Source organism: Oncorhynchus nerka, linkage group LG26 (genome assembly GCF_034236695.1).
Source record: "Oncorhynchus nerka isolate Pitt River linkage group LG26, Oner_Uvic_2.0, whole genome shotgun sequence".
Lineage (NCBI taxonomy): Eukaryota > Metazoa > Chordata > Actinopteri > Salmoniformes > Salmonidae > Oncorhynchus > Oncorhynchus nerka.
In genome coordinates, this window is record NC_088421.1 from 11,560,296 (window position 1) to 11,577,663 (window position 17,368).

The 17,368-nt window shown below is 45.1% G+C and overlaps 1 protein-coding gene and 1 long non-coding RNA gene across 3 annotated transcripts in view; one reads left to right on the forward strand and one right to left on the reverse strand.

The window, feature by feature from the left end:
• Positions 1 to 17,368, reverse strand: part of LOC115110283 (signal transducer and activator of transcription 5B-like) — a 115,606-nt gene that overhangs the window by 40,178 nt on the left and 58,060 nt on the right. Inside the window, exons 1-7 of one of the 2 annotated variants that reach the window (XM_065010085.1) lie at positions 13,159 to 13,191; positions 12,907 to 12,938; positions 4,538 to 4,675; positions 4,099 to 4,255; positions 2,927 to 3,016; positions 1,598 to 1,772; positions 1,232 to 1,362 (exon numbers count right to left, since the gene is read on the reverse strand). In XM_065010085.1, the coding sequence (XP_064866157.1) occupies positions 1,232 to 1,362; positions 1,598 to 1,772; positions 2,927 to 3,016; positions 4,099 to 4,255; positions 4,538 to 4,665 (681 nt within the window). In that variant the 5' untranslated portion in view covers positions 4,666 to 4,675; positions 12,907 to 12,938; positions 13,159 to 13,191. Of the gene's footprint in view, positions 1 to 1,231; positions 1,363 to 1,597; positions 1,773 to 2,926; positions 3,017 to 4,098; positions 4,256 to 4,537; positions 4,676 to 12,906; positions 12,939 to 13,158; positions 13,223 to 17,368 lie in introns of those variants that run through there. The other variant, XM_065010084.1, reaches the window with a different exon arrangement.
• The window catches only part of LOC135564656 (uncharacterized), a 21,737-nt gene continuing 17,306 nt past the window's right edge, over positions 12,938 to 17,368 (forward strand). The window contains exon 1 of the long non-coding RNA XR_010461180.1: positions 12,938 to 13,264. This is a non-coding gene — a long non-coding RNA (uncharacterized LOC135564656). The remainder of the gene's footprint in view (positions 13,265 to 17,368) is intronic.

The window sequence follows — 17,368 nt, forward strand, 5'->3', positions numbered from 1 at the left end:
TGTGAGGACAAAGCGTCTTCGATTCACTTATTGATGAAGCCAGTGACTGATGTGGTGTACTCCTAAATGCCATCGAAAGAATCCCGGAACATATTCCAGTCTGCACTAGCAAAACAGTCCTGTAGTTCATCATCTGCTTCATCTGATAACTTTTTTATAGTCCGGGTCACTGGTGCTTCCTGCTTTAATTTTTGCTTGTTAGCAGGAATTAGGAGGACAGCATTATGGTCAGATTTGCCAATGGAGGGTGGTGGAGAGATTTGTACTCTGTGTGTGGAGAAAAGGTGGTCTAGAGTTTCTTTCCCTCTGTTTGCACATTTAACATGCTGATAGAAATTAGGTAAAACTGATTGAAGTTTCCCTGCATTAAAGTACCCGGCCACTAGGAGCGCCGCCTCTGTAAGAGCATTTTCCTGTTTGTTTATGGAGGTATACAGCTCATTGAGTGCGGTTTTAGTGCCAGCATCGGTCTGTGGTGGTATATAGACAGCTACGAAAAATACAGATGAAAACTCTCTAGGTAGATAGTGTGATCGACAGCTAATCATGAGATACTCTAACTCAGGCGAGCAAAACCTTGAGACTTCCTTAGATATCGTGCACCAGCTGTTGTTTACAAATATGCATAGGTCCCCGCCCCATGTCTTACCAGAGGCTGCTGTTCTATCCTGCTGATAGAGTGTATAACCCGCCAGTATAACCCGACATATTAATGTCGTTTAGCCATGACTCTGTGAAACATAAGATATTACAGTTTTTAATGTCCCGTTGGTAGGATATACATGCTTTCAGATCGTCCCATTTATTTTCAAGCAATTGAACGTTTGCCATCAGTACTGTTAGTTAAGGCAGATTAGCCACTTGTCGGCTGATCCTCACAAGGCACTCCTTCCGCGAAATCGCCATTTCTTTCTCCAGTGAATGACGGGGATGAGGGCCTGTTTGGGTGTTTGGAGTCGTTCTAGTCCAACTCATTAAAGAAAAATTATTTGTCCAATTCGAAGTGAGTAATCACTGTTCTGATGTCCAGAAGCTCTTTTCGGTCATAAGAGACAGTAGTAGCAACATTATGTACAAAATAAGTTACAAACCCCCCAAAAACGGACAAAATAGCACGGTTGGTTAAGAGCCAATAAAACAACAGCCATCCCCTCCGGCACTATCATTCCAGGGTGTACGTGTGTGTGTTTCAGTACATGTGTGTGTGTATGCAGTATAAAAAGTAGTGTACCAGTCTGTATTTCTGTAGTGTGTTGGCCTCCCGGGTGAGCCAGGCCTCCACGGTGGCTCTCTTGCTCAGTAATGTGGGCTCCCTCAGCTGTCTGTCAGCAGGGGGCAGTGTGGCCAGGCTGGTCAACTGGGCTGCATGTGGGAAAAGAGAGGGAGAGGGAGAGGGAGGAGGAGAGGGGGAGGTCAGCAAATCTCACATAAACACACCTGTCTTTTACTTTGCAGACCACACACACACAAACATACTGACACCCACTCACTCACCTACAAACCCACACGTCATTCTGCCCTAAAAAGGTGAGGGCTGCTGGGGTTGATGACCCAGGGTGATGTGACTAGGAGGAGGACCAGGGCAAAGCTGACTCACCCTGGATGCGGAGGCTCTCCTGGTACTGGATGATGAAGTACTCCTGGTTGTGCTGGAGCTTTCTCAGGTCGTTCTCTGTGTCCTGGGTCAGCAAGCGCAGCTCCTCGAATACCTGGTTGATCTGCTGGTACTTCTGGGACATGCTGTCCATCATCCCTCCCACTGGGGAGCTTGACTGCCAATCAGAGAGAGGAGAGAGAGGTGAGAGGGCTGGGCCGGTAAACAACGCTGGCTGTGAGATGATTTGCAGGAACTAGCTAGTGTGGTGTTGAGCATTTCATCATCGTTACATGGAGCAGAAAGACACACAAACTGACAGAACCTGAAATCGCCCTGTGCCTCTTTAACACAACCTCAATGACCCCTGCTTGTGTTATTCCACAGTAATCCCTAACGACCATAACCAGCAGTGATCACCACTGACTGAACATGTGAGACTGTGCAGAGGGAAATTAATTTCCTTATCGTGGGCAGACACAGCCCATGGCTTGTTAAGGCTGGGGACGTGAGCACTGTGAAGACAGTCTGAATAAACAGTTGGGAATGCAATCACGTAGAATATGCAATCCTGTGATAGGAGGAGCCTGGCAGGACTGGAAGTCAATTTAACACTGGGTTTATTGATATTCAGATGTTTTATGGACCACCGGCTTTATGGTTTTATAACCCTTGTTATAAAATATCACATTTCTTCACCTCCCCACCAGGCCTACAGCATTGCTGGTTAATGAGAAATTCAAAGTTTATCTTTCAGCGAGACATATGGGCTGTGTCTGTGCAGGTTTTCTGACTAGGTGTGTGTGTGAAGTGCTATGTATGTGTGTGTGTGCGTGCGTTGTATGTATTTATGTATTTATGTGGTTGTTAACAGGTTTACGTATGTCTGTGGGAAAATTGAAAGTAAATTGCCTTTGATGTCGGCAGAGAGGCAGCAAAGCGACCCCCAATGGCTGTGATTTCCATAATATCATGGAATTGGCTGTGTTATGTTTAACATCTCTGTGTGGTGTTTATATTATGCAAATATTTATAAAAGGTGTGTGGGTATTTCCATATGGGTATGTATGTATTTTAGGCTGGGTTTCTGTACAGCACTTTGAGATATCAGCTGATGTACGAAGGGCTATATAAATAAATTAGATTTGATTTGATTTGATATGTGTGTATGTGTGTGTGTGTGTGTGTGTGTGTGTGTGTGTGTGTGTGTGTGTGTGTGTGTGTGTTTTGTGCATACGAGCTACAGGTATCTGTTATATGCACACCTGTGAAACAAGCTTCCCAGGTAGGTGGGAGTAGGAATGGAAGTTGGAGAGACTGCTTCATACTCACATTAGAGGCCTCTCGGACTAGCCTCTGCTCCGTGTACAGGATGTGTTTGATGCATCTCACCAGCTCCAGAGGGCAGCGGTCATACGTGCTCTGAAAGACAAGGACCACATGTGCTGTCGTGTTAGGCTCGTTAGCCGTGTTAGCCGCTGACTGGCAGTACGGCCGCGCACACAACACTGACCAATTTAGCCTGCTCCCGCGCCGCGGCATGCTAACGCTCTAAAGCCCACTTCCTGAGCCTAGCTAAACCCAATTAGACTAATGAGATCCTTCTCTCAAGTGCAGATGACTTGGTCTCACATCCACTGGCCACATTTCTCTTCCTTTCTCTCTTTTCTCTCCCTCTTTAACTCCGGTCCTCAAGTAACCCCAAAAGCACACATTGTGTTGTAGCCCCACACAAAAACACTCATCGAAGGCTTGATGATGAATTGACAAGTTGAATCAGATGTGCTTGTCCGTGTGGCTACAAAAAACATTTGTGCTGTTGGGTGTACTGGAGGACGAGAGTTGGGAAACACAGGTCTAAATCTCTCTCTCACGCACACATACACACACCAAGGCACCATGCGGGGTTGAAAGACTGCATTGTAGGCCTACAGAGGGTTGTGTTGACAAGATGCCTCCTACTCCCACTGTGGAAGGTGATAAGAGACAGCTTGTTCCTCTGAACCCTGTCCATAAGGGTGAAGACAAACACACTGAGATCGGTGAGTGAAGCACTCAATCATAAAAGGGAACACTGCCTGGTTACCGTAGCCCAGTGTTGTCTACCTTTTGTTTTTCTTCATATAGACACACTGACCAGAGCAGGCTGTTCTCACATACTGTTTCATTTCTAAGTACTTTGTTTTGGGGTTTATGGACATGGGACTGTTGCCAATGAGGCTGTGATAACTAACATTTAGCTGAGTTTGGTATCAGTATAATTGAAATAATAATCAACACGATTCAGCTGGTATAGTTGGCTGTAAGGTTATCATATCCTTGTGAGTTTATTGGGTTTATACTGGCTTTATTAAAACTGTCCAGCTAGCTAGTTAGGTGTGGAGGTTTTTGTGAGGGCACTGGCTCTGTGCTCTGCTCACGTACACTGGGAATGTGTGCACAGTATCTCTCACCTTCATACTAGCTTAGAGTGGAGGTTTGTCTACTGGTTCAATCTGTCTCACCTTGAGCTGGCTGGCGTAGTGTCCCAGTTTGATCTTGAGCAGGAAGCCGTCCTCTCCCACCTGATGCTCAGCCTTGTTCTGCAGCTCCTGGGTCAGGCTGTCCAGCAGACGCTTGGCCTTAAACTCCTCCTGGGGGTTCTCCAGATCAATCACATCCCTGGCACAGGAACATATAGAATGCTTAGAGATATCCTCTATGTACATACACGCAGAACAGAGTAGCCATTAATCCCCTATGCATTCCCTAACACACACACCTTCACTCAAGCACATACACAAAAACAGTGACTTTACACACTTGCTACTATACATTGCTCTCAGGTTACTACACCTCCATGGTCCCTGCTATTACTGTGACTGTGATTGAACCGAATGTGAAGGTTACCGGGTGAGGCATGTCTTCTGTCAGGTAGTGTGGTGTGCTTTGTGCTGCACTCACCAGAGTTGGCCCTCGAGCCACTGGGACAGGTAATGGCGCACCTCAATGGGGAAGTGCTGTCCATAGAGAGACTGCATCTGGTGCAGCGCATCCCCCTGGAGCTGCTGGGCCTGGATCCACACTGCCATCTTACACACCCTGGGGGGAGGCAAGAGAGAGAGAGAGAGAGAGAGAGAGAGATAGAGAGAAAAGCAAAAAAAGAAGGGGGATGGATGGAGCACATTTGAAGAGAGTGAATAGAGAGAAATTAGAGAGCAGGGTGAGCAGATTTGAAGTGACATGGAAAATGTACAGAAGGCTTTCAATCAAAAGAGGAGAACATCAGTTTGAGTTGACTAAAAGTGAAAGACGCTTCTTTGAGACGAATGATGTATCCGACTGACACGGCCACAGAGCGGTTGGACTGGTTGTGTTTGACAGCTGTAGTTGGGCAGTTTGTTTCGCTCTGGAGGAGCTGAGAGTCTAAACATTCTGCTCTGTGTTGAGTCAACAGCTGCATGAGGGAGCGGATCTGGGTCAAATACACATGTCAAATACCTTCTTCGCTTGGAGCAAAGTCAGCAGACTTCCTTCGCATGGAGTTTGCATTATGTCATTGGTTCAACTGTACAAGACCAAGTAGCCTTAATTTACGTGAAGCTCAAATATTGGAACATATTCATATTTATTTGACTAAGGTCTGTAAGGTCAACAATAGACAACACAGGTCCCTCAGCCCTGTGAGAGAGTGTGTCAGTAATGTCTCTGTCTCTGTATGTCTTTGTACGACACAATGTAGAAGGGAAATGAAAGCTCTTTATATAGTGTCCATAAGCTCCTCAATACATTTCTACATACAGGTGTAGGATCTTAATTTAACTACTATTTTGTTGCTGAGAATTTGAGCTTCAGGATTTACAAAAATTAACTGAAAACCTGCACTAACACACGGTTATATTAACAGTATGTCACCTACTTTTGGCCAGGTAAAAGCCTAACCACTGATCAAGCAACATTGTGGACTAAACGTTCACATCCTGTTGCTACAGACTTATTTTGCTGCAAAATTAAGATCCTACATCTGTACATAGATAGACCAGGAGACAGACAGACAGAGTCACATACAACAGATAGGGTAAGACTTTGTGAGAGACAATAAATATTTATTTATAAATGAATCACTTGGTACAGCACAGAACATGACCTTCATCTGAGCAACGAGATAGAGACAGAAATAGAGTGATAGAGAAAGAGAGAGAGGGAGGCAGATGGAGAGAGAGAGCACCAGGTGAACAGAACACAGCAACTCTGTGACCTGGTGTATGCCTATGGGCATGACGCTAATAATCAGCTTACGCTCACACTCCCACAAAATCCACATCCCGTTAGCTGCCATTCCCTGGCTTGCCCTCCTCTCAACTTCAACCTTGAACCTTTTTCACTCAGCCATCCCCCCAATCCACTTACTGCTACATCCCCCACCATTCACTACAACAACAAGCCTAAGATATAGGATCTTAATTTGATCAGTCTTTCGTTGCTGAGAATTTCTGCACCGCAGAGTTACATTAATCCACTGAAAGCCCACACTAACACACGGTTAAATTAACAGTATTGCACTGTTCATGTAACCTAATTTTGGCCAGCTAATAGCCTAACCACCGATCAAGCAACATTATGGACTAAACGTTCAAATCCTGTTTCTGCAGGATTATTTTGCTGTGACAATATTGGATACAATTTAGAAGGAAAATGAAAGCTCTTTATATAGTGTCCATAAGCTCCTCAATACACTTCTACATATAGGTAGACTGATCACGATTGACATCATTTCCGGTCACAACTTGCAGGCTTGTTTTCGAGTTGCTGACCTCCAACAGCCGAAGCTAAGTAGTAACATTAACATGATGCCTTCTAATTGCAGTCGCTGTACTCGCCTTACGGCGAGGATAGCTGTGCTACAAGCCTAGCTTCAGACGCAATCGTTAGGCAAGGGTAATTTCAGTGTAGGAAAGGATGAAACAGCGTCTGTGCCACCAGTAAGTACAGATGGTAGTATAAATCCCCTGGCACAGTCCCCGCAGCCGGACAACTTTCTCACGGTTTCTGGAAGGAAATGCTGTAGGAATGCTCAACCGGTGTCGCTCATTCAGCCGACAGAAACTTTCAACCGGTTTTCCCCATTAAGCAGCGGGTCGGAGTCAGAGGCCGAGTCTTCTCTGGTCTCTACTCCTCCCGTTACGGGGTCTGAGACGCCGAAGCTTCCCACCATTAGCTCTGACAAATTGAAAACTCTAGTCATTGGCGACTCCATTACCCGCAGTATTAGACTTAAAACGAATCATCCAGCGATCATACACTGTTTACCAGGGGGCGGGGCTACCGACGTTAAGGCTAATCTGAAGATGGTGCTGGCTAAAGCTAAAACTGGCGAGTGTAGAGAGTATAGAGATATTGTTATCCACGTCGGCACCAACGATGTTAGGATGAAATAGTCAGAGATCACCAAGCGCAACATAGCTTCTGCGTGCATATCAGCTAGAAAGATGTGTCGGCATCGAGTAATTGTCTCTGGCCCCCTCCCAGTTAGGGGGAGTGATGAGCTCTACAGCAGAGTCTCACAACTCAATCGCTGGTTGAAAACTGTTTTCTGCCCCTCCCAAAAGATAGAATTTGTAGATAATTGGCCCTCTTTCTGGGACTCACCCACAAACAGGACCAAGCCTGACCTGCTGAGGAGTGACGGACTCCATCCTAGCTGGAGGGGTGCTCTCATCTTATCTACCAACATAGACAGGGCTCTAACTCCTCTAGCTCCACAATGAAACAGGGTGCAGGCCAGGCAGCAGGCTGTTAGCCAGCCTGCCAGCATAGTGGAGTCTGCCACTAGCACAGTCAGTGTAGTCAGCTCAGCTATCACCATTGAGACCGTGTCTGTGCCTCGACCTAGGTTGGGCAAAACTAAACATGGCGGTGTTCGCCTTAGCAATCTCACTAGGATAAAGACCACCTCCATTCCTGTCATTACTGAAAGAGATCATGATACCTCACATCTCAAAATAGGGCTACTTAATGTTATAGATCCCTTACTTCAAAGGCAATTATAGTCAATGAACTAATCACTGATCATAATCTTGATGTGATTGGCCTGACTGAAACATGGCTTAAGCCTGATGAATTTACTGTTTTAAATGAGGCCTCACCTCCTGGCTACACTAGTGACCATATCCCCCGTGCATCCCGCAAAGGCGGAGGTGTTGCTAACATTTACGATAGCAAATTTCAATTTACAAAAACAAAATGACGTTTTCCTCTTTTGAGCTTCTAGTCATGAAATCTATGTAGCCTACTCAATCACTTTTTATAGCTACTGTTTACAGGCCTCCTGGGCCATATACAGCGTTCCTCACTGAGTTCCCTGAATTCCTATCGGAACTTGTAGTCATAGCAGATAATATTCTAATCTTTGGTGACTTTAATATTCACATGGAAAAGTCCACAGACCCACTCCAAAAGGCTTTCGGAGCCATCATCGACTCAGTGGGTTTTGTCCAACATGTCTCTGGACCCACTCACTGTTACAGTTATACGCTGTACCTAGTTTTGTCCCATGGAATAAATGTTGTGGATCTTAATGTTTTTCCTCATAATCCTGGACTATCGGACCACCATTTTATTACGTTTGCAATTGCAACAAATAATCTGCTCAGACCCCAACCAAGGAACATCAAAAGTCGTGCTATAAATTCACAGACAACACAAACATCCCTTGATGTCCTTCCAGATTCCCTCTGTCTACACAAGGACGCCATAGGACAAAAATCAGTTAACCACCTAACTGAGGATCTCAAATTAACCTTGCGCAATACCCTAGATAAAGTTGCACCCCTAAAAACTAAAAACATTTATCATAAGAAACTAGCTCCCTGGTATACAGAAAATACCTGAGCTCTGAAGCAAGCTTCCAGAAAATTGGAACGGAAATGGCGCCACACCAAACTGGAAGTCTTCCGACTAGCTTGGAAAGACGGTACCGTGCAGTACCGAAGAGCCCTTACTGCTGCTCGATCATCCTATTTTTCTAACTTAATTGAGGAAAATAAGAACAATCCGAAATTCCTTTTTGATACTGTCGCAAAGCTAACTAAAAAGCAGCATTCCCCAAGAGAGGATGACTTTCACTTTAGCAGTGATAAATTCATTAACTTCTTTGAGGAAAAGATTATGATTATTAGAAAGCAAATTACGGACTCCTCTTTAAACCTGCGTATTCCTCCAAACCTCAGTTGTCCTGAGTCTGCACAACTCTGCCAGGACCTAGGATCAAGAGAGACGCTCAAGTGTTTTAGTACTATATCTCTTGACACAATGATGAAAATAATCATGGCCTCTAAACCTTCAAGCTGCATACTGGACCCTATTCCAACTAAACTACTGAAGGAGCTGCTTCCTGTGCTTGGCCCTCCTATGTTGAACATAATAAACGGCTCTCTATCCACCGGATGTGTACCAAACTCACTAAAAGTGGCAGTAATAAAGCCTCTCTTGAAAAAGCCAAACCTTGACCCAGAAAATATAAAAAACTATCGGCCTATATCGAATCTTCCATTCCTCTCAAAAATTTTAGAGAAGGCTGTTGCGCAGCAACTCACTGCCTTCCTGAAGACAAACAATGTATACGAAATGCTTCAGTCTGGTTTTAGACCCCATCATAGCACTGAGACGGCACTTGTGAAGGTGGTAAATGACATTTTAATGGCATCGGACCGAGGCTCTGCATCTGTCCTCGTGCTCCTAGACCTTAGTGCTGCTTTTGATACCAACGATCACCACATTCTTTTGGAGAGATTGGAAACCCAAATTGGTCTACACGGACATGTTCTGGCCTGGTTTAGATCTTATCTGTCGGAAAGATATCAGTTTGTCTCTGTGAATGGTTTGTCCTCTGACAAATCAACTGTAAATGTCGGTGTTCCTCAAGGTTCCGTTTTAGGACCACTATTGTTTTCACTATATATTTTACCTCTTGGGGATGTTATTCGAAAACATAATGTTAACTTTCACTGCTATGCGGATGACACACAGCTGTACATTTCAATGAAACATGGTGAAGCCCCAAAATTGCCCTCGCTAGAGGCATGTGTTTCAGACATAAGGAAGTGGATGGCTGCAAACTTTCTACTTTTAAACTCGGACAAAACAGAGATGCTTGTTCTAGGTCCCAAGAAACAAAGAGATCTTCTGTTGAATCTGACAATTAATCTTAATGGTTGTACAGTCGTCTCAAATAAAACTGTGAAGGACCTCGGCGTTACTCTGGACCCTGATCTCTCTTTTGAAGAACATATCAAGACCATTTCAAGGACAGCTTTTTTCCATCTACGTAACATTGCAAAAATCAGAAACTTTCTGTCCAAAAATGATGCAGAAAAATTAATCCATGCTTTTGTCACTTCTAGGTTAGACTACTGCAATGCTCTACTTTCTGGCTACCCGGATAAAGCACTAAATAAACTTCAGTTAGTGCTAAATACGGCTGCTAGAATCCTGACTAGAACCAAAAAAATTGATCATATTACTCCAGTGCTAGCCTCTCTACACTGGTTTCCTGTCAAAGCAAGGGCTGATTTCAAGGTTTTACTGCTAACCTACAAAGCATTACATGGGCTTGCTCCTACCTATCTCTCTGATTTGGTCCTGCCGTACATACCTACACGTACGCTACGGTCACAAGGCGCAGGCCTCCTAATTGTCCCTAGAATTTCTAAGCAAACAGCTGGAGGCAGGGCTTTCTCCTATAGAGCTCCATTTTTATGGAACGGTCTGCCTACCCATGTCAGAGATGCAAACTCGGTCTCAACCTTTAAGTCCTTACTGAAGACTCATCTCTTCAGTGGGTCATATGATTGAGTGTAGTCTGGCCCAGGAGTGGGAAGGTGAACGGAAAGGCTCTGGAGCAACGAACCGCCCTTGCTGTCTCTGCCTGGCCGGTTCCCCTCTTTCCACTGGGATTCTCTGCCTCTAACCCTATTACAGGGGCTGAGTCACTGGCTTACTGGGGCTCTCTCATGCCGTCCCTGGAGGGGGTGCGTCACCTGAGTAGGTTGATTCACTGTTGTGGTCATCCTGTCTGGGTTGGCGCCCCCCTTGGGTTGTGCCGTGGCGGAGATCTTTGTGGGCTATACTCAGCCTTGTCTCAGGATGGTAAGTTGGTGGTTGAAGATATCCCTCGAGTGGTGTGGGGGCTGTGCTTTGGCAAAGTGGGTGGGGTTATATCCTTCCTGTTTGGCCCTGTCCGGGGGTGTCCTCGGGTGGGGCCACAGTGTCTCCTGACCCCTCCTGTCTCAGTCTCCAGTATTTATGCTGCAGTAGTTTATGTGTCGGGGGGCTAGGGTCAGTTTGTTATATCTGTAGTACTTCTCCTGTCCTATTCGGTGTCCTGTGTGAATCTAAGTGTGCGTTCTCTAATTCTCTCCTTCTCTCTTTCTTTCTCTCTCTCGGAGGACCTGAGCCCTAGGACCATGCCCCAGGACTACCTGACATGATGACTCCTTGCTGTCCCCAGTCCACCTGGCCATGCTGCTGCTCCAGTTTCAACTGACCTGAGCCCTAGGACCATGTCCCAGGACTACCTGACATGATGACTCCTTGCTGTCCCCAGTCCACCTGGCCATGCTGCTGCTCCAGTTTCAACTGTTCTGCCTTACTATTATTCGACCATGCTGGTCATTTATGAACATTTGAACATCGTGGCCATGTTCTGTTATAATCTCCACCCGGCACAGCCAGAAGAGGACTGGCCACCCCACATATGCTCTCTCTAATTTTCTCTTTCTTTCTCTCTCTCGGAGGACCTGAGCCCTAGGACCGTGCCCCAGGACTACCTGACATGATGACTCCTTGCTGTCCCCAGTCCACCTGACTGTGCTGCTGCTCCAGTTTCAACTGTTCTGCCTTATTATTATTCGGCCATGCTGGTCATTTATGAACATTTGAACATCTTGGCCATGTTCTGTTATAATCTCTACCCGGCACAGCCAGAAGAGGACTGGCCACCCCACATAGCCTGGTTCCTCTCTAGGTTTCTTCCTAGGTTTTGGCCTTTCTAGGGAGTTTTTCCTAGCCACCGTGCTTTTACACCTGCATTGCTTGCTGTTTGGGGTTTTAGGCTGGGTTTCTGTACAGCACTTTGAGATATCAGCTGATGTACGAAGGGCTATATAAATAAATTTGATTTGATTTGAGGTGTAGGATCTTAATTTAATGACTATTTTGTTGCTGAGAATTTGAGCTTCAGGATTTACATCATTCCACTGAAAACCTGCACTAACATATGGATATGTAACCTACTTTTGGCCAGGTAAAAGCCTAACCACTGATCACGCAACATTGTGGGCCAAACGTTAAAATTCTGTTGCTACTGCATTATTTTGCTGCAACATTTTTTAAATGAACAGTATTGCACTGTTCATGTAACCTACTTTTGGCCAGCTAATAGTCTAACCACCGATTAAGCAACATTATGGACTACACGTTCAAAAGCTGTTGCTGCAGGATTATTTTGCTGTGACAATATATGTATAAGATCCTACACCTGTAGGGTTGCTAAACAAAGAAAAAAATGAAGGTGAAAGCATGACAGATGGTTTGACTGCGTTCTGAGCTGGAGTGGCAGGAGGTGGATTTAAATGTAACAGAATGACCCCCGTCAATCATCAGCAGGTGGCTATGAGTAGACTGCTCTCAGCCGATCGGAAGAGGAGCCATACAGGAAGAGGATTTAAATGTAACAGAATGACCCCCGTCAATCATCAGCAGGTGGCTATGAGCAGACTGCTCTCAGCCGATCGGAAGAGGAACCATACAGGAAGAGGATTTAAAAGTAACAGAATGACCCCCGTCAATCATCAGCAGGTGGCTATGAGCAGACTGCTCTCAGCCGATCGGAAGAGGAACCATACAGGAAGAGGTGTGAGCCTGTTCTACAGTGCCGTACCAGCCTCTCCCTGACCTGCTCTCCTGTAGTGTAGGACTGCCAGTCTGTACCAGCCCATGCCCGCAACCACACACCCTGACACATAAACACACACAATGACACAGTGCTGTACACACACACACAATCACACACACACACACACGCACAATGATCAGTCATAATCAACACACTACTATATACACACACAAACACATCAATTTTCATAAGAGCTGCTCTATATCCGTGTCTGTGGTTGCTGGGAGTTGCCAGTAAGCAAACTCTTACTGACAGACAGACAGACTGACAGAATTCATCAGCCTCTGTGACCTTACCAGGCGCCCGGTTCCCACCATTAGCACCTTAGTTGTCAACTCCACCAGAGGGTAAAGATAATTCCCCTCTGTATAGTACTTACCACAACTGCCAAACACAGCGGCACAAAGAGATCTGAGGAGAAGTGAAAGTTACTCCCTTTTGCTTTTTTCTTCTTCAGCAATCACTCTTTATCATTGAAGTGAATCTTGAGACTCTTTTGTGAGCCACCCACTTATAACGACATTAACTGACACACAACCCCGGATCGCAGATACAGTGCACATTGACAGTTGACCCAATGAGAGATCTACACAGTGTAAAAAAACTGAAAGGAGAAGGTCACACTGCTTACCTCTTGTCTTCAGGTCTTTGCTACCATGTAATAGCAGGATATTATGAAGAGGAGCACCCCAAACCTGAGAGACAGGGAGAGAGAGAAAGAGAAAGAGAAAGAGGAAGTGAGTATAACCTTGCTTGCTACTGAGGAAGTCGTCTTTTTTCAAAGGGACCACAACATTGACAAAATCTGATTACCAAAGCATTTCATGATGCTGTTCACTGGTGGAGAGCTCCCACAAACCTTAGCACCTCCATGCTTTTTCCAAAGCCTCTCATTTTAACCTCCATGGCATTTCAAAATTCATAATGCATAGCATATATATTAAGTTTATTTTGAATTTTTAAAGAATGGGAGCTTACATATGAATTATGACAACTTCCGGAGGCTGTCCTCCAACCTATCAGAGCTCTTGCAGCATGAACTGACATGTTGTCGACCAAATCAAAGGATCAGAGAATGAAACTAGTACTGAAAGCATAAGATACAGCTAGCTAGCACTGCAGTGCATAAAATGTGGCGAGTAATTGAATCAAAGAGAGAGAGACAATAGTTGTGTACGGACTGATACTGGAGATGAGAAGCAGGAACATTTAATGAGGAACAGACAGGTAACAGTACAGGACCAGCGTCAGCACATGGGTAAACAAGGACATATGACAATCAATGCAGAAGCAGGGAACAGAGCGGGGAACCAGACAGATATAGGGAAGGTAATGACAGAGATGATTGAGTCCAGTGAGTCCAATAATCGCTGATGCACGTGATGGGGGGGGGAGGCAGGTGTGAGTAATGATGATGGCAGGAGTGAACAATGCTGGGGAGCCTGGTGCGAGGGGAAGAGTGGGAGCAGCTATGTTGACTATGTTACTTTAGCTAATATGGTGACAGCGATGTAGGCTGTGTGTAGCAGTTATGATATGGTTTGGCTTGGAAAGGTTTTTTGGCCTGGTCACATACAGCTGATGTGTTGTGCATTGAAGTCCAAAAGCGACAAAGGGAAAAAGTGAGAGGAGAGCGCATAGATGCAGAAGGAATACAACGTGGCTGTTCTGAATCGTGTTTACGCATGATCAGGGGTGTATTCATTCTGCCGATTCTGTTGAAAAACGTTTCTTAAACAGAACAAAACGGGGCTAAACATACCTGAATTTGTCCAATCAAAATTCTCATTTGCAACTGTTGGACTAATGATTACACCCTATATCAGCTAGATGCAGGCAAGAGTGTGCAAGGAGGTATTGAATGTGCCGCTGTCTGTCCATGTGTCACCTCAACATTTTCTCTCAACCTGTGTGCGCCTACCTTGTAGTCTTCATTCATAGGCTAGGTTGTAGCAACCTCATGATGGGTAGGGAAAATGTAAGTATCATGTAGTAGCCTAGACCTATCGCTGTTACATTGAACTGGGTGAATGGAATATGAATGACAGTCATCCAATATGCTGTAATAGAAATAAGGCCATGCTCATGAGAAATAAAAAGTGTCCTCCGTCATCTTAATTGACTCTGTCCGCCACTGTCCCACACATGTTGTCTATCTTGTCAAACACGTTGAATTTATATGCCACCAACAACAGTTAGTAGGCTAATGGTTCATATCAAGCTGTCCAGCCCTACGTATACCCAGAGACTACTGAGGGGTATGGGTTAGGAGGAGCCTGCTGAGGGGTATGGGTTAGGAGGAGCCTGCTGAGGGGTATGGGTTAGGAGGAGTCTGCTGAGGGGTATGGGTTAGGAGGAGTCTGCTGAGGGGTATGGGTTAGGAGGAGCCTGCTGAGGGGTATGGGTTAGGAGGAGCCTGCTGAGGGGTATGGGTTAGGAGGAGCCTGCTGAGGGGTATGGGTTAGGAGGAGTCTGCTGAGGGGTATGGGTTAGGAGGAGCCTGCTGAGGGGTATGGGTTAGGAGGAGCCTGCTGAGGGGTATGGGTTAGGAGGAGCCTGCTGAGGGGTATGGGTTAGGAGGAGCCTGCTGAGGCATTAGGGATAGGAGAAGAGGAGCAGAGGGTCAGACCATGATTGATTAGGGAGACAGCTCTTTCCTCTGGTTGGAACAGGAACAAGCAGAACATCAGGACACCACATGCTGTTACTGTCCAGAGGCTCCAAACAAAACATTATTATTATCTTGATTTCTGTCTGGATCTCCTTCCACCGTCTCACACTCTCCCTCAAGTCTCCCTCCTTGTTTCTGCTCTCTAACTCCTCCTCTCTCTCTCCCTACAAATGGCAGCCTGATGATTTCACCAGTCATCCTCCCACTACCCCCATCTCCCCCAAACATACACACAACAACTGAGTCCAACAACATCCCAACCTAGTCTAGAATCAGTCACGGTCCTGTGTTTAGTGCTTGGCAGACGCGGTGTTGGAGGAAGGCTTCAAACATACAGACATGTGACCACCATAACCTATACTGCCCCGTAACCTATTTCAGGCTCACTGCAATGACTCAGGCCTGCTGTGCTCTGTTGTGCACGTACTGCAGCCGCACTGTGTCAGTCCACCATCTGTCAGTCCACCACCTATCTAAGTACCTTTCCTTTCTCCTGGCTCTCAGACCACAACACTACCCTGGCAGACAGTCTCATGACTCCAATTTAACAGGAGAAAATGGAGAGGGAGAGAGAAAAAGAGAGTGTAGGACAGAAAGGGCAATAAATCAGCCAAATGGTCAATGAGGCGTGAAACAAGCTACATCCTGGTTCTTCACCTGTGACACATGACCTATGTGTCAGTCGGGGGTAAGACAGAAGTGACACCAAGGGAACCTACGTCGTTGGTCTGTTCAACACACACATACAGTATATACGACGCCTATCATATATGAGCTCAAAACATGACATATTAATGATGTCAAATGTACAGTGACTTTAGGTTCAATTAACCAGTCCAGGAGCCATAAGTTAATAATGCTCAAATATGCACAAGACTGGAAGTCTTTCCATCAAGTTCAAAACCATTTCAGTGGCCTATTAAGACAGCCTGGTCTCAGAGCCATACGAAACATACTTTATGTATTTCTAAGTACCTCCAAGACGTATGATTCCTACTAATGGTCTAGTTACTTTAGACAGAAACAAAAGTAGGGAGGATGGGTGGGCGTAATCTGCAACTCTCAAGCAATCCAAAGGTTAATGTCTCGTTGAACATGCCTAACCCCTATTCTAAACTTAACCCAATTCACCGAACCTGCTACATACATTCCCCTAACCTTTGTCGTATTAGTTCAGCACGTAAATTATCTTAACCTTTGTCATTAGTCTCGCTAATCGCCAATGTAAATTCTCCCCGTAATTCTCCGTTGTTGTTATTGCGCAACAAGCCACCTGGTCTCAGAGAAAGAAGTATAATACGAAACATCCTCGAAGATGTATAATAAGTTGAGTCATCCAATTTGTATGCTATTGTACGACCAGGTAGGCGTACAATACTGTATGTCCACTAATTCGTATGATATTGTATGACAGCTATTCCATTCATAATTAATATAACCTAACGTAACGTCACATATCATACTAATGGAGTGTCACAGATTTACATACAGAATAATATGATTTGTCCTGAGACCATGTTGATCAAGAGCAACTATTAGCCTTTTACTGCAGTGGGCTAAATCAGGGTCACACAGAGTTTCTTGGTAGTCTGAAACAAATCTACTTTGAAATAGAAGTATACACCTCACACACATGATTATGGGCTTAAAAAGAAGACACTTGTACCATGTCAGATATAGAGTTGAAATGTATTCAATCTTGAGTTGCATCCCAATAATACACATTGTATACAGTACATCACAGAGGACTGAAATATAACACAACCTTTTGACATAGAAACACCCTTTTTTTTCAATAATGCTTATTAATTATGAAAAATACGAATAATATTCCAACCATGAGGCCACTGGAGGGTGATTTGGTCACTTGACTGCAGGACTCCGACAATAGGAAGCACTGGTTATGGAGGTGAAAGATAGCGTGATGATGATGCATCATAGGTCAACACCCAGTGAACTCACTAATGACCCCGAAAGGACCTCCATCTAATCTCAAACTGTACAATATTATCCTCTGTTAGTCAAGAAAGTACATTACTGTCTGACAGAAAAGACACATTGAGAGATATTACTGATATCAGACAATGTGTCCAGTTAGCAAAGGCTGACCAACCCAGATGGTTATCTGCAGCACAGACACAGGGCCACACACACACACACTTCCACAATC